The sequence below is a fragment of the Eptatretus burgeri genome, chromosome 5 (assembly GCF_056783735.1).
Source record: "Eptatretus burgeri isolate ZD-2024b chromosome 5, Ebu_testis_v1, whole genome shotgun sequence".
Taxonomy (NCBI): Eukaryota; Metazoa; Chordata; class Myxini; order Myxiniformes; family Myxinidae; genus Eptatretus; species Eptatretus burgeri.
In genome coordinates, this window is record NC_140965.1 from 81,705,125 (window position 1) to 81,719,771 (window position 14,647).

Below are 14,647 nucleotides of genomic sequence, written 5' to 3' on the forward strand. Positions count from 1 at the left end.
CTTTGCTTCCGATCACTAAGCCAGTTTGCAATCCAATTAGCTACCTGACCAGCCACTCCACAAGCCCTCACTTTGGCTAACAACCTCTGATGTGATACTTTATGAAATGCCTTCTTAAAGTATGCCTGGTGCTACCTTAATGGTTAGGGTGGTGGGCTTTGGATCCTAGGGTCCTGAGTTCAAATCTTTGCTAAGCTGTTGAATTAATACCAGGTGGGGTTAACTCCACCTGTCATCCTTCCGAGGTCGGCAAAACGAGTGCCAGCATGCTGATATACTGTGTCAGAGTGACGACCCGTCCAGGATTGTGCCCAATAGCCAAGGAGACTGCTTAAGCAGCACCAACGCTCCGCACAGAGTATGGTCCCAATCTCCTCCAATTTCCTCCTTCTTAAAGTCTTGGTATATTATGTCCACTGCCTTTCCCTCACCACCCAATCAGACACTGCTTCATGGAACTCTAAAAGATTTGTTAAACAGGAACTTCCTTTGCTAAACCCATGCTAACTACCTTTAATTAGTTTGTATTTGTTTAAATTGTTCCTCATCTGGTCCTTAATTACATTATGTAACAAAAAAAAAAAAGTTTGTTTGAGTGATTTTTTTTTTGGTTGTTTATCTTTTATTAGGTCGTAAGAATGAAGAAAAAGCATATATTTTACGTCGCTCATCGTTATTAAGGAAATGACACCGATTTTTTTTGAAAAATAACAAAAAATTGTATATTTACATAAGAAAGTTGCAGAAAAATGTATTTGAACATTAATGAAACTATACAACAGCGTTGAAACATACAGGGATATGCTAATCAGAAGTAAAACATAGCATACTGTTGATCGTTTTGTGATTTAGAAAATATTTTGAAATTATTTTTTTTTAAATATGAGTTTTTTCAAGTAGGTTTTTCAAGTATGATTTATATGATTCATTCAAGTAGTCATTTGATATATGTTACATTTTGTTTCCGTTCTTTCCCTTCAACTCGTCTTATTATATTTGTTCTTTTATTTAAAGATATTGTCTCATGATGGCTTCTGCTCGAGGTTCCTGCAAGCATGATCCTGATAACTTCTGCTATGTCTACGGAGTCTTTCTGAATGTCAAGTCCGTGAAGTACACCATCAATGAAGGGAACCTCTTCTGTTCGGCTTACAAGGCGTACTTTGGAGTTCAATTAGGGGACCAGGACAAGAGTTTGGCGCCACACGTGGTTTGCGGAAGCTGTCGGTCCACTCTGGAGTCGTGGTACAGAGGGGAGAAACGAAAACTGAAGTTTGGCGTGCCAAGAATCTGGCGGGAACCAACAGATCACTCAAACAACTGCTACTTTTGTATGGTGGTGGTGACGTGTCACCGCAGGGGAAAGAAGACGGATGTGTTCGACTACCCCGATCTGCCATCATCTCTTCGTCCGGTGATGCATTGTGAGGAGATTCCAGTTCCCAACCCTCCTCCGGTGATCACCAAAGATGCTTGCACAACTTCCAGCAGCGAAACAGAAGATGCCCACGACGACGTCTTTGTTGCAGAGGTCCGAGAAACCCAGCCTCTTCACCGAAGAAAGAGCAGAAAATCTGTGTGTTTTCAATAAACAGTCTTATCGAAGATGTAGTATGCTATATTTTACTTCTGATTAGCATATCCCTGTATGTTTCAACGCTGTTGTATAGTTTCATTTATGTTCAAAGACATTTTTCTGCAATTTTCCTATGTAAATATACAATTTTTTGTTATTTTTCAAAAAATATGTCATTTCCTTAATAACGATTAGCGACATGAAAGATATGAATTTTCTTCATTCTTACGACCTAATAAAAGACAAACAACCAAAAAATTCACTCAAACAAAATCTTTGTTACATTGTGTTATTGTCTCCAACACTTTTCTCACAACTAAAGTCAAACTAACAGTATATTCCACGTATAGTTTTCCAATTCTTCTCTGGATCCTTTCTTAAATAATGGTGTTACATTTGCTGCTCTCCTGAAAAGTCCTCCTTTGTTGTTGAGTCTTTGAATGCCATGCGAGCGAAAACAATCAGCTGGGCATATCCGTCATGTCTATTGAATAACCGAACTGCAGTGAGAAACATTCACATTCTGATAGGTCTTGGTGTATTTGCTGAGACGCGTCCTCAGACAACGATTCCATCCTTCTGGCTAATATTGAAGCGCCAACTGGCATGCCCTTGATGGCTGCCATAATTTAATCTTTGTTTTTAAAGTCTTTGAACAAGGTGTCAGCAGCAACTGTCATAGCCTCGTTGATAACTTTGCCATCGATGAATTCATGGTTTCTTACATTTCACTGGCAGATGGCGAATGCGAAAAGATGCCTCTGTGCTAGCCTTGCCTTTGGCCACGGGTTTGCTGAGTGAAAAGAGTGATCGTTGAGCTTTCAATATTCCCTTAAACCCCCCCAACTTTCTTCGTCTGAATTTCGCTGTTTAAAGGAGTATTTTATTGAAATTTTGCATGAATTGTCTTGTGATGCCGTTTCAAATTTGCTCTTTTACTCAAGGCAACACTCTGGTGGCAAATGAGACGGATGATCTTATATTTGATATTTGTAAAAGGAAATTCACTTTCCCATTCCTGGTGGAAATTGTTGGTTTTTCCCCTCTTCTTGGATGACCCTGGCTCCTCGCTCGTCATGTTGGCTTCAGGAAATTAATCTTGTATACAAGGAAAAATAAAAATGGAAAGCCGAGCTTATTCCATGTTCCATTGGTTAGACAACAGCCAATGAGCAACTGCCAACTGTACGGTGGCTGCATAAGTGCAGTGACTGCGTCATAGATGGATAATTGATTCGTTTAAATGCAAGGCATTTCAGATTGGCCTGTGCACCAACATTTATCTTGCATTTGCAACTCACAGCCACCACAGTTTTAAATATAACCACAATACAGAATCTCGGCTTTTCCCACTCTATTTTTTTTTTTAAAGAAAAAAAATTATTAAAATGTTTTTAAAAATAATTTTGAAAAAAAAGAAGATCGACAGTTCAAGACTCTGGGATCAACTTGTCCATAGCAATTGACTGGTTGAAGACCACTGCCAAAGACTCAGCTTCACCGTGGGAACATCAAGCATCAAGCTGAGCAAGATGTGAGTCGGGGAGCCAGCCCAGAGAGGAGAGCAGTACTCCATCAAGCTGTGGATGAAGGTCTTGTAGGTGGACAGGACTCTTCAGACCTTTTTTTTAGACCTTTTGACTTTCACACCTTTCAGATATTTTAATACCATTGAGACACTTTAGACAATTCACATCCTTTAAACCTAAAATAATATCCTTAATACACTTTAGACCCTTTCTACACTTTTGATGCTTTAGACCTTTTCATACTTTTAAACCTTTTCATACGTTTCGACCTTTGCACCTTTCCTTATTTTGAACTTTCACCCTTTGGAGCATCTGGACCTTTCATTTGCAATCAATGCCATCCCATTGAGTAAATCCTTCAATGTATTTGCCACACAAAATGCACCACATAAAACAAGTCCTGGTGAGGGTCTCCAATCTCTTCTTTCTCTTTCTAGTTACTTATGGTTTTGACATGACAGATTTTTAAAATTGTAAAAAAGAAGACACAGCTCAGATTTTTGTCTTATAGTCCTCTGGACAAATCGCAAGAATGCTGGATGTCAAACATCAAAGCAATTTATACATCTCAAACGTGGTTACTGATTGGTAATCATCATTGATTGGTCAGCCTACACGTGACTAACCCACAATATGAATTGGCTGCATGGTTACTGCAGCAAGATCTTCATGAATTTTTGATTATGCTGCCAAAGACTCATTAATCTTGTGAAAACAATGTACGTCTTAAATATTGCCTGCAACATTGCAACTGTGTCAGGTCAGATTAGGTATGCGAGCATGCACCAGAGCAGCACGTCGCTGCATCCACTTTCCGCCAGTACTCCAGGGGACTCCATCTGGCCATCCCCCAGGCCGATGCCTGTCCCATCCCCATCTCCTTGAGATGCTGATCAACCTGCTGCAACCACGAGGCACATTGTCGGCCCATTGGCCTCCTCCACTCACGAGACTTCCTCGCTGAGAGAATATGGTGAGCAGGATCAGCGTCAGGAAGATGAGCCACATGTCCATACAGCCGCAGCTGATGCTCATGGACTATGCAGGTAACAAATCTCATTTGAGTCTCTCTCTCTCTCTCTCTCTCTCTCTCTCTCTCTCTCTCTCTCTCTCTCTCTCTCTCTCTCTCTCTCTCTCTCTCTCTCTCTCTCTCTCTCTCTCTCTCTCTCTCTCTCTCTCTCTCTCTCTCTCTCTCTCTCTCTCTCTCTCTCTCTCTCTCTCTCTCTCTCTCTCTCTCTCTCTCTCTCTCTCTCTCTCTCTCTCTCTCTCTCTCTCTCTCTCTCCCTCCCTCAGCAACCACGCGTTGGACACAAAGTCCGACCAGTGATAGCCAAGGACTCTCTGAAGAGACCTGGTTCCAAAGGAATTAAGTCTCCATCTCAGATCCCTGGTCAGAGTCCAAGTCTCACATCCACAGAGCGAGACTGCAAGTACCAAGGACCTGAAGACATTATCTGCCTAACAGAAACTTTCCTCTCCCAAGACGTGTCTGACTCCCAAGTATCTCTCCCTGGCTACTCCCTCTTACGGTATGACAGACCTGAGCCTCGTCCTGGTGGAGGTGTTGCTCTCTTCATCATAGACTCTATTCCTCACTCTCCATGCACTGCTCTCTCTCCCCCACACCCCCAGGAATACCTCTGGCTTCGGCTTCCCCTCCACTCCCACCTCATGTTTATATGTGTACTGTACCGTCCACCGAACAGTGATGACTCCATCTACATCTCACTATCCGAAAACATGGACCATCTTCTATCTTCTCATCCAAACTCTCTCTTCCTCTTATGTGGTGACTTCAATTGTCATCACGCCAGTTGGCTCGGTGTGGGTACCTCTCTCACCTGCCATGGCACCTCAGCAAAAGCTTTCTGCGACTCATTGGGACTGACTCAATCGGTCAACTTCCCGACCCGGATCTCAACCAATGGTACTCCATCTCTTCTGGATCTGATTTTGACAAATTTCCCTGACAATATCTGCTGCTCTTCCTTCGCTCCAATTGGTTCTTCTGACCACGTCCTTGTTAAAGTGGACATCTCTCTGGCTGTTATCAGAGAACCACCTCACCGCCGTCGAGTCTGGCATTTCACTCAAGCCGACTGGCAGGGTCTCCGAGCAGCCATCAAACTTACAGACTGGTCTCCTATCACTACTTTCTCAAACATCAACTCATCCTGGGAATTCTTTCAAAGAAACTTGCTCTCCCTCATGCACAGATTTATCCCCTCTCGTGTTCAGTTGTCTTGCCCTTCCTCCCGCCCTTGGTTTACTGAAGCTTGTGGCGAGGCAGTTGTCCTGAAACAACTTGCCTTTGCCTCATGGAAAGCAAACCCAACTGAGGGCAATCTCAGTTCTTTCCACAAAGCTCGGAACAAGTGTGTATCTACCCTCAGGAGAGCCAGAAAACAACATCTTTCTCATCTCAAGTCTGAACTCTCAAACCTCTCTCCCTCCTCAAAATCCTGGTGGCGTTTAATCAAATCTGTTTCTGGTGTATGTTCCCCCTCCATCCCCTCCCTTACCTCAAATGGCCGCACTGCTGATTCTACACGTGATAAAGCTGAATGTTTAAACTCGGTGTTTGCAGCTAAATCTTGTGTCCTAAACCCATCACTATCTCTACCCACTTTACCCAGTCGCACCCAACTGTCCCTGGACTCTGTATCCTTTTCTCCTGACAAGGTGGAGAGCTTGCTTTCAAACCTCGAGTCAGATTCTGCAACCGATCCAGACGGCATCAGCCCACGTGTCCTCAAAGCCTGCTCTTCTGCTCTTGCTCAACCTCTCTCTGTTCTATTCACCCTCTCATTTGCCCAAGGTCATCTGCCATCTGCTTGGAAATCTGCTAACATCACTGCCCTGCATAAAAAAGGTGCAAAAACAGATCCCTGTAACTACAGACCAATCAGCCTTCTCCCAATCATCAGCAAGGTGATGGAATCCATCATCGCCTCAGATATGAAATCCTTCTTCTCCAATGGCTTGATTTCCAATCATCAATTTGGTTTCAGACCAGGTCACTCTACCCTGGATATGCTGCTTCTGCTCTCCCATCAATGGATGGAGGTCCTCAATGCCAGACAGGAAATCCGAGCCGTATCCCTGGACATATCACGTGCTTTTGACACAGTCTGGCACCCTGCCCTACTCACCAAACTCTCTTCCCATAGTATTCAAGGCCATCTCCACTCATGGCTCGCAGACTTCCTCTCCTGTCGCAGTCAACGTGTGGCCCTAAATGGAGTTCTTTCATCCCCTCTTCCTGTGCAGGCTGGAGTTCCTCAAGGTAGCGTTCTGGGCCCTGTTCTTTTTCTGGTTTTCATCAATGATCTCTCGGACTCTCTGGAAAATCCTCTATTTCTCTTTGCCGACGACTCCACCCTCTGCCGTACCATCTGTCATCCCTCAGACCGGCAAGCAGCAGCTTCTTCACTCACTGCAGATCTGGATAAAATCACAAACTGGTCCAACACGTGGAACATGTCTTTCAATCCAGACAAATCTCACACTCTCACTATGTCTCTTCGAAAGGACCGTTTACAAAACCCCCCATCCACTTTCTCAACAATCCTCTGGAAGAAGTCTTTTCTTTCAAGCTTCTAGGTCTCACTATCTGCCATGACCTTTCCTGGGAAAGTCACATTTCCAACCTCGCCTCAAAAGCCAGTCGCCGACTGGGAATCCTCCGTCGTGCTAAGTCCTTCCTCGGCCCTCTTGAGCTCCTGACCACTTACAAAGCTTTTGTCCGTAGCCTGATGGAGTACTGCTCTCCCCTCTGGACTGGTGCTCCTGCCTCCCACCTTTCTCGGCTTCACGCTGTCGAAACCAGGGCATTTAAGATCATCGGCATCTCCCGCAATGAAGCTGAGTCTTTGGGCCTCTCACTCAATCACCGCAGGTTGGTCGGTGGTCTTTCTGTCTTCTACCGACTCCTCTCCAGCCTTGCCCCCCCCTGCTCTCTCTGCGATTTGTCCCCACCACATTTCCACAGGGCGCTCAAGGTCCGCCAACAACCCCCTTCTGGTAAAACTACCAAAATCACGAATCACTGCTCATCTTCACTCTTTCATTCCTCTTTTTCCCGCCTTTGGAATAAACTTCCTCACTCTATTCTTTCCCATTCTTCCCTCCAGGCTTTCAAAACAGCTGTTCACCACCACCTCTTATCTTCCCCCATCCAAATCCTCGATCTTTTCTACCCACGATAATCCACCCAAGCCCACTTCCTTCATTTCTCCTACTTTCCTTCCTGAAAGTCCCTGAAATGTCCATCTTCTCTTCGCCATGTTCCCCGTCCCATCCCCATCCCTCTCCCTTCCACAGTTCACCTAATGTGTCTGTTCCCCACTGTTTTGTCCCTTCCACTCACGCCCCTCTTGTCTCATGCCTCCTTGCTGTGAGTTGTGTGTTAGCTCTCATACGAGCCTCGACCAAGGTATACAAAAAAAAAAAAAAAAAAAAAAAGACTTGGACTTTTGTCCTCCCACACAAGTACCAGCAGCACCACACCCCATGTTCCAGTGAATCCATGACTCCCAAGGCCCGACTCAGACATCTGTTGACCTCTGGCTCACAGCCAGCAGAGACATGAATATCACTGCCAAGGTAAGTGAATCTCTCCATGAACTCAACAAACAGGCACAGACAGGACAGCAGCATCCAAGATGTCATTGAAAGCCTGGATCTTAGTTTTGACCTAGGAAACCCATAATCCCAGTGGTTCCGACTCCTCATTCAGCACCCCGAGGACCCCCATAAGGATATCTAGAGTCTCCGCAAAGATGACTGCATCATCTGCGAAATCAAAGTCAGAGATCATGCCATTCGCAAATGATGCACCATAGCTTGATCTCTCCGAGATCCTCCCCAGAATCCAGTCCAAACAAGTGCTGAAAAGTATGGGGGCCAGAACATTCCCCTGACGAACTCCAGTAACAACTGGAAATAAGTCAGAGATGGTACCACCACATCTCACAGCACTCTCAGCACCAGAATAGAGTTCAGACATCAGATCGATCAGTTTTGGTGGCACCAAGAATGTTCCAGAGGGCATCCCGATTCACTGAATCAAATGCTTTACAGAGATCAATATAGGCTGCAAGCAGCCCCTGCCGAAACTCTCATCTGCGTTTGGTGAGGACCCGGAGAGCAAGGATACGGATAATCGTTGACCTCTTTGGTGTAAAGCCTGACTGCTCTGGACACTGGTGCTCAAGCAGATGGTGGTGAACCCTATCAAGAATTATCTGATCAAAGATCTTGCCCAGCACTGAAAGCAGCATCACCCTTCGGTAGTTGTTGCAGTCTTGGCAATCACCCTTCCCTTTCCAGAGAGGGACAACAAGGCCCGTTTTCCAGTCAGTCAAGATGATGCCTGGTTTCCAGGCAGCACAGAACTGCATGCAACGACACGAGTGCAACATTTCAACCTGCTTTGAGAAGTTCAGCATGGATGCCACAGATCCCTGGAGCTTTACCTCATTTCAACAAGTTCACCGCAGCCTGTGTTTCCACAAACGAAGGTGGACCACAGTTGATTGAGGGTCAGCAACAGTGATTGTGACACCCCTGATGTACAACTCGACAGCTGTTAGATCAGCCTGGTACAACCGCTCAAAGTAACCGGCCCAGCGGCCCTTCACTTCGGACTCCTCTGTGAAGAGCCTCCCTACCCTCTGCTCTAACTGCAGTGCACCGAGGGATGGGCTTGGATGAACGCAATGCACGAATTCCCATATAAGCAGGACAAATTACTTGACCACAGATGATGCTCTACCCCCTCAAAGATTCTTCGCACATAGGCCTCTTTGTGCACCCTGAGCACACGTACAGTTTTACGCCTCAGTTCCCTGAAGAGCTCAGCTCTGCCATTCAGCCTGGCCCTGTGACTCTGGTCAATGGTATCCAATGTCCCTTGAGAGATAAAATTCTTCTTCTCCCTACAGTTAGTTCCAAGACATCCACCAGCAACATCAAGGATGGTGGTCTTGAAGGCACTCCACAACTCTTCAGGATCTCCCAAAACACCAAGATCCCCAAATCTCCACTCAGCTTGTTTGCAAACTCCTCAGTTACGCTCTAATCCTTGAGCCTGCCAATATCCAGCCGAGGCTGGGTATGCTACCATTCTCCTGGATTTAAGGTGCAACTTAAGAGTTGCTACAACAAGGCAGTGGTCAGTATTGAGGAACTGAGCACTCCGGTAGACCCTGCAGTTCTGGATAATCCAGCGACCATCAACGAGCACATGGTATATCTCCTTTGCCACACTGCCAGCATTGGAATACTGAAACCATGAACCGGCCACCCTAAGTCCATGACTTCTTGCAAAGTCAAGGAACTTAGTGCTATTGAGGTTCACAGTTCCAGACCGATGGGGACCAACACACGTCTCATAACCATCCCTATCAGTTCCATTCGATGCATTGAAATCCCCCAAGTACAAGGCGTGCGCTGCCACGGACACCGTTTGTGAGACTGCTGACAAGATGTGGAATGCTATGGACAAGCTGTGGGTGGCTGTGGACAATGTTTGCAAAGCCGCAGACAAGGTGTGGGCAACCCGGCTAAGGTATGGGCAGCTACAGACAAGAAGTGGACAGCTGCGGATAAGGTTTTGGTGGCCACGGACAAGGTGTGGGTGGCCGCGGACACTGTTTGGGAGGCCGCGGACAAGGTGTGGGCGACGGGGAGAAGGTGTGGCCGACCTTTGACAAGGCGTGAGTGGCCGCAGACAAGGCGTTGGCTGCTGCGGACAAGGAATGAAGGTCACAAACAAGCTCCTTGAGGGAGCGTCAATGGAATGTTGCGAGTTGAGAGGCTTATTTTTCACCTCATAAGATGGTCGATTTGCTCCAGTCTGGAAATGTGGTTTGGTTGTACAGCATGAACCATTCTGTAAATCTGTTGGAACTGGAGCTTCAGGCATTTCCTACCTCAAGCATGATCAGTCTTGACACACTGCAACATTCCTGTCATGTAAGCACTATAATATTAAAACCAAGATAAGCAAATATTGTATTCACTCCATGTTGCCACACCTCATCCGACCGAACCGAACAAAATAACACGGTGTACATTCCATCAGTGTTTCTACGAGGGCTGAAGGCTTTATGCGCAACAACCACCCCCTCGAGTCTAGGTTATACGGTTGTGTTGAGTTTTCCCATTTCTGAACCATCAAACAAGAAAGTGATTTTGGTATATTTTGTCATTTCATTCTAACCCATCCAAAATCATGATCTTTACCTCCCCCCCCCCTCCCCCACCATACTTTAACTCCCCCAACCCCTTCCTGAAAGTTTGCATCTGTATCCATTTTGTACACACTTGTGTCCTCCTGCACACCTCATTCTTCCCCAAATCCCTTGTTTGTCCATGTACTTCTATTTTGTCCCTCAACCCTGCTGGTGCTGTTTTCCCCCTCTCAGGGTTTATTTTTAACGTGCAGTAGACCCCTACTTGTGCAGTTCTAAATCAATTTGTGCAGTTCTAAATCCAATTTTGTGCAGTACTGAAATTTATAATAAAAACTGAGTTTATATTTATAATAAAATTTATAATGAGAGATTGAGTAGTTAGCAAGGCTGTTCCAAATTTCTGCGCGTTTTGAATGTACTTGGATATTTACGGTTATACTTTTAGCTAATGATACTAATTTTATAGATTCCAGTGAGGCATCCTGTGTTGTGTACCTTGTCAAAGGATACAAAGGAACTTAAAATCGATAAAATGTTTAAAATATAGCCATGACAAAGGCTTCTCAGACTCAGAGAATCTCAAACACTGGGCCATGGCACCTGCCTCAAAGATTTGTGCAGTTATAAAATTTCCTTAAAATAAACCCTGCCCCCCCCTCCCCTCCCTTTCTGCTGTTCATCTTTTTTATGCCTTCGCCGACGAAGTCGCCAGAGGCATTATGTTTTGAGGTTGTCCGTCTGTCTGTGATAGAGGTTTTCGGTCATGTGATAACTTAAGAACAGCTGAGAGTATCTAAGTCAAACTTGGTACAAGTATGTATAATGATGCAAAGATTAACTGAAAAGATTTTCGAGGCAGGAGGTCAAAGGTTAGAGGTCGTGTTGGGTAAAAATGCTGTTACCGCACTAACTTATGTACCAGTGATTGCATTTTGACTAAACTTGATACAAGTATATATAATGATGAAAAGATGAACTGATTATATTTTAGGGTCAAGATGTCAAAGGTCAGCAGTCAAGTCAGGTAAAAATGTGATAATTGAGAACAGCTCAAGGGATTTCAATCAAACTTGATGCAAGTATTATAATGATGTAATAATGTGGGCAGTGGCATATCTGTCGGCGTCGTAACGTTAAAGAGTGTCATTCTAGTTTTTTTTTTTTTTTTTTTACTGCATCCTGATCCGTTTCTGTTCTAGCTCTTCAACGAGCCTTGACTTTGTTTTTAAAAGAAAACACCCTGGAATTTTCAATGCTGTAAATTTTTTCCAAAAGCAATGTTGAAATTCATCTGGAAATCATTGAGCACCTGGAGGGAGTATTTGTTGGTTTTGCTGTGAGCTTCACATGGTACTCTGACTCACACAATAATTAACATGAGTTTTACCTGGGAGGAATGGCCTGTATTTCACCAGCACTTTCATCCACCTGGTTCCTCACCTCGCTGCCCTGCGGGTCATTGCTACAGACTTCAAAATGCTCAAAAATATACTGAGGAATTACAAACAGAACTAATAGATAAAGGTATGGACGAGCAATGTTCAAGTCCTCACCGAGCAATTCTATATTCTCTGTATCATTCACCATGTTCATTCACACAACTTTCATTGCACTGCTTTGCAGGTTGAAACCCTTAGTGCATGAAATTTAGACATCTGATGAACAATTGTTCTTTCTTTGTGACAATGATTAATTATTGGGTCTTACAGTTCCTTTGGTGGAATTGTAGTTTGCAAAACTCCGCTAGTTTGAAAATTAATATTTGTGTCATGGTTTTGAAACCAATACAGTATACCCTTCCTGTTTGGTGCAGATCAATGTGTTGTCCTGTTTTGAGTTTCTCTGAGCACTTGGTTCAGGATGATGGGATCTCAAGTTCAAATCCAATACACGATGTTATTTACATTTACATCTCTACCAATGTTTTGTAATTCATGTAAACTTCTAACAATGTCTCCAAATGTAAGAGTTCAACATATAATGTGTTGTATACAGTAAGCTCCTGCCAGTGCCTGACCCTAAAATATTTATAACTAGCATAACCCGCGCTCTGTGCGACATGTTGGGGTGGGTGTGTTTGAGAAAGGAACTGATGCAGAGTATCAGTAGTAATTTTACTTTAATGCAGTAAGTGGAATATGATTTCACTGTTTCAGAACCATTTTATTTACGTTTTTTTGTACCATGCACCTCATATTGTCTTTGACATAATGTAAGCCGAGAATCACGTTACTCGAGCGCAGAACAAAGTCAAAGATAGCGCGACACGAAACCACAAACTCGGAAATAATATATAAGATGTAGTTTTAATCTTTATTCATCCAATTTAGATGTGTGCACTGGCCTGATATTGCCATCCTTGGAACAATCCCAACAAGTTATCCAGTTACTGCTAATACCTTGTACAAAACCCATTGTACCCATACCATGTTCTCCCTTCCCACAGTATTTGACATCACGTACGAGGAGCAGGTTTACGGATTTACCGGAGGAACAGTCCTGTTACCATGTACACTCCGGTGTGAACCAAGCCAGGTCGGATCGGTGTCCCCAACTGGAGAGTGGTTCATGAAGAGTGCATCATCGTATTATCCTCATGATGTTTCTATTTCCTCTCTGAGTTCAACAAATCGTTTCACATTTAATAAAACCAGAATGAATACCAACTGTTCTTTAACAATCACAAACCTGACGAAAACCGACACTAGGACTTATTACTTCAAGTTAAACGAACCGAGACAACAATCATGGGAATCTGGAATACGAGTGGAAGTTTATGGTGAGTACATGAAAAAGAGAAGTCATTTAACAACCTGTTATAATTACATTATAATATACAACAGGAATATTACAACCTGTGATAATTACATTATTTTATACAACGGGAATATAACATGTTGTAATTACTTTATTATATACAATGGGAATATAACAACCTGTGATAATCATATTATTATATACAACGGGAATATAACAACCTGTGATAATTACATTATTTTATACAACGGGAATATAACATGTTGTAATTACTTTATTATATACAATGGGAATATAACAACCTGTGATAATTACATTATTATATACAACGGGAATATAACAACCTGTGATAATTACTTTATTACATACAACGAGAACATAACCTGTTATAATTACATTATTATATACAACGTGAATAAAACAACCTGTTATAATTATATCATTATATACAACGTGAATATAACAACCTGTTATAATTACTTTATTACATACAACGTGAATATAACAACCTGTTATAATTACTTTATTACATGCAAGGAGAACATAACCTGTTATAATTACATTATTATATACAACGGGAATATAACAACCTGTGATAATTACATTATTATATACAACGGGAATATAACAACCTGTGATAATTACATTATTATATACAACGGGAATATAACAACCTGTGATAATTACATTATTATAAACAACGTGAATATAACAACCTGTTATAATTACTTTATTACTTACAACGAGAACATAACCTGTTATAATTACATTATTATATACAACGTGAATAAAACAACCTGTTATAATTATATCATTATATACAACGTGAATATAACAACCTGTTATAATTACTTTATTACATACAACGTGAATATAACAACCTGTTATAATTACTTTATTACATGCAAGGAGAACATAACCTGTTATAATTACATTATTATATACAACGGGAATATAACAACCTGTGATAATTACATTATTATATACAACGGGAATATAACAACCTGTGATAATTACATTATTATATACAACGGGAATATAACAACCTGTGATAATTACATTATTATAAACAACGTGAATATAACAACCTGTTATAATTACTTTATTACTTACAACGAGAACATAACCTGTTATAATTACATTATTATATACAACGTGAATAAAACAACCTGTTATAATTATATTATTATATATAACAACCTGTTATAATTACTTTATTACATACAACGAGAACACAACCTGTGATAATTACATTATTATATACAACGGGAATATAACAATTTGTGATAATTCCATTATCATATAAAACGTGAATATAACAACCTGTTAAAATTACTTTATTACATACAGCGATAACATAACCTATTATAATTACATTATTATATAGAATGTGAATAAAACAACCTGTTATAATTACATTATTATATAGAATGTGAATAAAACAACCTGTTATAGTTACTTTATTATATACAACGGGAATGTTACCTGTAATAATTAGTTTATTATACTCAACGTGAATATAACAACCTGTTATAATTACATTATTATATACAACGGGAATATGGAGACCAAACTATACTAATAAT

General features: G+C 42.1%; 1 protein-coding gene across 1 annotated transcript in view; it reads left to right on the plus strand.

The window, feature by feature from the left end:
• The window catches only part of LOC147026823 (uncharacterized), a 273,043-nt gene that overhangs the window by 205,608 nt on the left and 52,788 nt on the right, over positions 1–14,647 (plus strand). The window contains 1 exon segment of the mRNA XM_085882634.1: positions 12,751–13,083. Within this exon segment, the coding sequence (XP_085738760.1) occupies positions 12,751–13,083 (333 nt within the window).